At 42.6% G+C, this 5,735-nt stretch overlaps 1 protein-coding gene across 2 annotated transcripts in view; it reads left to right on the forward strand.

Annotated features, from left to right (window-relative positions):
* The window catches only part of rela (v-rel avian reticuloendotheliosis viral oncogene homolog A), a 25,320-nt gene extending 20,894 nt beyond the window's left edge, over positions 1 to 4,426 (forward strand). For both annotated transcript variants that reach the window (XM_016260482.1, XM_016260481.1), the window contains exons 9-11: positions 2,395 to 2,472; positions 2,655 to 2,747; positions 3,632 to 4,426. In XM_016260482.1, coding sequence (XP_016115968.1) covers positions 2,395 to 2,472; positions 2,655 to 2,747; positions 3,632 to 4,110 — 650 coding nt within the window. In that variant the 3' untranslated portion in view covers positions 4,111 to 4,426. The remainder of the gene's footprint in view (positions 1 to 2,394; positions 2,473 to 2,654; positions 2,748 to 3,631) is intronic.
* Positions 4,427 to 5,735: the final 1,309 nt, after the last annotated feature.

The raw sequence follows: 5,735 nt of genomic DNA on the forward strand, positions 1-5,735 counted from the left end.
GACTTGACTCATGAAGATCAGCTGTGACTAGACTTGACTCAGGAAGATCAGCGGTGACTAGACTAGACTCATAATAATGAACTGTGACTTGACCCACGAAGAACAGCTGTGACTTGACTTGACTCATGATCATAAACTGTGGCTTGATTTGACTCATAACTATCAGCTGTGACTTGACCCATGACAATCAGCTGCGACTTGACTTGACTCATAACTATCAGCTGTGACTTAACTAGACTCATGATCATAAACTGTGACTTGATTTGCCCCATGACGATCAACTGTGACTAGACTCGACTCAGGACGATCAGCTGTGACTAGACTTGACTCATGATCATAAACTGTGACTTGATTTGACTCGTGATGATCAACTGTGATTAGACTCGACTCAAGAAGATCAAATGTGACTTGACGGGGCGCTGTTGTGTCCGCCATTTTGTGATCAGGCTCCTCGGTCACCGCCATTTTGTGAACGCAATCTAGTGCGGGGCCATTACAGAAGTGAATGTGGGGTTGCGTTCCTCCGCGATACCCTCAGTGAATCGAGAGCCTACAGTCAATAACGCAAAGTCCAAAAAACAACTCAGTGATGAACGCGGACCCTCGAGAATGAGTTTAGATTTTAGTGGCTGATTAATGCCCTCACAGAAGATTTGACTCGTGATGATCAACTGTGATTAGACTCGACTCAAGAAGATCAAATGTGACTTGACGGGGCGCTGTTGTGTCCGCCATTTTGTGATCAGGCTCCTCGGTCACCGCCATTTTGTGAACGCAATCTAGTGCGGGGCCATTACAGAAGTGAATGTGGGGTTGCGTTCCTCCGCGATACCCTCAGTGAATCGAGAGCCTACAGTCAATAACGCAAAGTCCAAAAAACAACTCAGTGATGAACGCGGACCCTCGAGAATGAGTTTAGATTTTAGTGGCTGATTAATGCCCTCATAGAAAAAGTCTATCAACACATAATCCGGGAAATCAGAGTAATAAGCAATGTCCAGATATTCTTGAATGTAAGTCTCAAGCGAGCATGTGCCCTGCTCGAGGGCTAACAACAGCCTTGCAGTGTCCATACCTGGCCAATGTCCACTTGAAAAGCCGCTGGATCCTTGTGTGGCCGAGTATTCTGTTACGGGGCTGACGAGACGTGAGACATGCGGATCCATATGCAAAGCTTTATTGAGCAGAGAGGTCAGAAACACAGGCAGGGTCAAACAGTGGCAAACAGGTATATGGCGGGCAAGACACAAGAATAATCCTAGGGCTAGCGTAGGTCGATGAACAGCAAACAGAATCAAAAGGGGCGAGACTAAAGGGAGAAATCCAGAAAAACAGGCGAAGATCAAAACTGAGAAAACAGGCAAGGCAAAACTAGGCTAGGAGGCTAACGGGGCTCTGTAGAGTAGCTATCAAATGGTAGGCACTAAACAATACTCGGCCGAGGGAAGGGATCAGAGTGAGTGTTAAACAGTGAGGGAGTGATATGAAACAGCTGGGTGCAATCAGTGTTGTGTGCAATTAGTGAACCAGCTGTGTGCAATCAGTGCTGTGGATGATGGGATATGTAGTCCGGGATGATATGCAACAGTGTGAGTGCGAGAGTCAATGAAAATGGGAAGGGTGACCTCTGATGGCCAGCAGACGGAAGTTCATGGACCGGATTCGTGACAGCAGGTTGGTGAGCAGAAGAGAATTCTTTAAGAAACATGAAAAATCTTACTGTTCAATAACTTTTGACTGGTATGTTAGCCTATAGTTTGAAGTAAAAACATTTAATATTAATCAGTAGAGTCTGAGATTTATTTGACAGTGATTTCACATTTCTTGTTTGTATGAAGGCTAAATACCAATAAAAGGTGAACATTTATTTATTTGCGCCATTTTTTCCTAAAATATTATATAGTTTTATAGGAGTAGGTTTCATAGAGTTGGCAAATTAATTTTTCATAAGTTTGTAGGAACAGACATCTGTTGTGGCCGTTCTTGGACGTTTTTATTAGGCTTTTTTAATAGTGTTCATATCGATATCGGAATTATATCGTATCGACCGAAATTAAGAAATACCTGTATATCGTGATATACATTTTGGCCATATCGTCCAGCCCTAGTTGTAATGTGTATATTTGTCCTTATTTTTTAATAACAAAGATATAAAAATGACAAATATTTTTTTATCTTCGCCTTCACTTTGACGTAAATATCTGCCTTTTTAAATTTTTTTAATATTTTGTTACCTTGAAAGGCTTTGTCTTTATAACAGGGAAATTAGTTTGGCTGTACTGCTCAGACAAGTTGCATAACAGTAAACCAACATGACAAAGAATGGTGATGAAACCGTGAATCGTGATATTTCTGAAAAGAGTCGTGATCCGATATATTGTTTGTTCTGTGCAGATGAGCACCATCTGATGGAGAAGCGCAAGAGAACAGAGGGGATGCTGCAGAACCTCAAACTGAGCAGCATCATCACAGGTGTGTGTGTGTGTGAGAGAGAGTGTGTGTGTGTGTGTGTGTGTGTGTGAGAGAGAGTGTGTGTGTGTGTGTGTGTGAGAGAGAGAGAGTGTGTGTGTGAGAGAGTGTGTGTGTGTCAGCTCAACTTGCTACTGAACACACAGAGCTCTGGGTAATAATCAGTGTGTGTGCTTTATGTGCAGGATCCTCCATGCCTGCAGACAGACGGCCGTTTAGTACAGCTAAACGAACACTAGGCATCTCTAAACCCACAGCCGCCAGCAGCCTCCCAGCAGGTGACCAGTTAACCAGATCTAAACTGATTCATGTGGATGATTAGGAGTTACAGAAATAGTTAAAAATGAGCATGTGCTGGAAATGTGCTCACCCTCAGATCATCAGAGATCAGGATGGGTTTGTTTCTTCATCAGGTTTGTAGAAATGCAGCACTGCATCAGTGTCTCAGCAATGGATGCTCTGCAGTGAATGGGTGCCGTCAGAATGAGAGTCCAAACAGCTGATAAAAACATCACAATAATCCACAGCACTCCAGTCCATCAGTTAATATCTGGAGAAGACTAAAGCTGAAACTAATCCAGCATCGTTTGGACTCTCATTCTGACGGCACCCATTCACTGCAGAGCATCCATTGCTGAGACACTGATGCAGTGCTACATTTCTACAAACCTGATGAAGAAACAAACTCATCCTGATCTCAGATGATCTGAAGGTGAGCACATTTTGTTTTTGGGGTGAACTATTCCTTTAACATCTTTTTTTTCTTCTGTAAAGCTGATTGTGAAAAGCACTATATTAATGAATTGACTTGATAAGTCACAGAACTGGGTTATTTCCAACAGCATTTGTGGCATAATGTTGATGACACAGAAAATAATTTCCACCCGTCACTTGGTTAAAAAGAAGGTTTGTGCTGAACTATATTTTTGTGAAAACTGTGCTACATTAGATATTTTGTAGATTTCCTACTGTAAATATATCAAAACTTAATGTTTGATTAGTAATATGCATTGCTGAGAACTTCATTTGAACAACTTTAAAGATGATTTTCTCAATATTTAGATTTTTTTGCACCCTCAGATTCCAGATTCTCACAGTTGTATCTCGTGACTGGTGTAGTGCTGCAGCTGTAGCGTGTAAAGCGCGTCTCTGTGTGTTTCAGCGGCGTCTGCAGGTGTGTCCTCCTTCTTCACTCCTGGCCCGGGGCAGCTGTTCGCTCAGAGTCCGCTCAGACTGGATCTGCCGAGCTCCAGCTGCAGCGGCGACCCGTGGAAGCTCCTGCAGAGTGTGACGGTGGACTCCCAGCCCAAGCCTCCGGTCCCTCCGGTCTTCTCCACGGTGAACCTGTCGGACCTGCAGGACTTCCCCCCGAGCAGCTTCATCCCGGCGGAGCCCCCGAGCGCCCCGCAGGACGCCTTCCCCAGCTGCTCCGACGTGGACAGCATCAACACCGAGGAGTTCCAGGCGCTGCTGGGCCAGAGCGGCTCCGCCTGGACGTCCTTCCCTCCCAGCCTCCTCCAGAGCGAGAGCGCGACTGTCCTGGACGACCTGGAGGTGCTCAGCTCCATCGACGACGAGCGCTTCATGTCCATCTTCTCCAGCACACACCAGACGGGCTTTCTGTCCGGACACCCCACCTAACACACTGTGTATTCCTGAGGACTTCCGACTGTAACGTCTCACTCAGTGCCTTATTGAGCGGCTCAGCCAATCACTGCGCAGGACCCACAGCCTCGCCGACCAATGACTGTTGAGAACACCGAGCAGTTATGACCACTGTACAATGAGCTTCTTAAAGTAAGAAGAGTTTATTAACACTTTTAAAGGAGCATCGCACCATTTTTATCAGACCTGTGTTTTGAAGCCAGAAGTGAAAAACTATTTTTGATCATTTAATTAGTCTTTTAAAGCGTCATCAGCTGGAGGGATGAAACATTGACAATTTAATTATTCTTTTAAAAAAGTAAAGGTTTTATGCCGTTATTTGCTCGCCATCAATAATAAATTTGCATTAAATCATAAATCAAAATAATAGCTTTCATAGGGCACTATTGTGTAAATATGTTAATGCGTTATTAGACTGTTAAAATGTTATTACAAAAATGTAAGTAAGCCATTCAAATGGACTCGGATAATTATAAAGGAAAACTAAATTTGGGACTGAGAAGAATAAATAACATTTTTGTTAAACTTATAATAAATTGTATTATTATTGCTTATTAAATTTCAAGGAATTAGACGTGCTTTTTAAGCACTACTTTATTATTACTAAAATCTAATTTAAACTAAAATGGAATCCTGGAAAATAGAAAATCATAAAATTGAAAGTAAATAAAACTGATTTCACAGGGCCAAAATGTCATTTGTGTTCAGCTTTAATAAACTGTTATGATTGGAGTTAATTAGACAAGCTGTGTGGTCATGTCTGAGCTTGGGTTTCCTGAGGCTTCATTCACATGCTAGTCTTTTATTGTCTGCTGGGTTATTCTGGCGATCCGTTACACACATTATGCATGAGTAAATCTGACCATACCTGGCCGTTTGTGCCCAGACTAGCACTGCCAGCGCCGCACTCACACCAGCTCAGAGGACTGAACGGCTTGTGAAGGCCAGAGTAACCCAGTTCAGCTGCAGGCACGTCGTTTCTCTGTGTGTGGCCTTACTGCAGTTAAACCTCTTGTTTCGACTCCATTTGAGTGTTGTATATATGCTTTTGTACTATTATTTGAGCTGTAATAAATGCATTTACATCTCACAATTCTGCCTTTTTCATAATTATGAGTTTACGTCTTGCAATTGACTTTTCTCGTGACTTTGAGCAATTCTTGCAATTCTAATTTTTTTCCTCATAATTCTGAGTTATTCTGAGTTCTCACAATTCTGATTTCTTTTCTATAATTTTGTTTACATCTTGCAATTTTTTTTCTTGTAATTTGAAGTTTGCATCTCACAGTTCTGACATTTCTTGTTTTTCTGACTTTTTCTCAAGATCCCAGGTGAAAAACAAGTGCACTTCCACAATACTTAAAGTGCACTATTTTCACGCACTAATTTTGTACTTCTATCATTCAGGGCTTAAAGTTCTCCGGCACCGTGCCGGATCTCCGGCGTGCAGCGTTAAAACCACTTGTTGATATCACGTTCGAGTTCATGAGTTCGCCTACCAATGTATGAGAGGAGCACAGCTTTCACTCTCAACCAAACTAACATTACTAGCCAATCAGAAGTGTTTGCTCTTACAAACACGAGACGCGCATTAGCTGATG

This window comes from Sinocyclocheilus grahami, unplaced genomic scaffold (genome assembly GCF_001515645.1).
Source record: "Sinocyclocheilus grahami isolate Dianchi unplaced genomic scaffold, SAMN03320097.WGS_v1.1 scaffold2089.1, whole genome shotgun sequence".
Classification (NCBI taxonomy): Eukaryota; Metazoa; Chordata; class Actinopteri; order Cypriniformes; family Cyprinidae; genus Sinocyclocheilus; species Sinocyclocheilus grahami.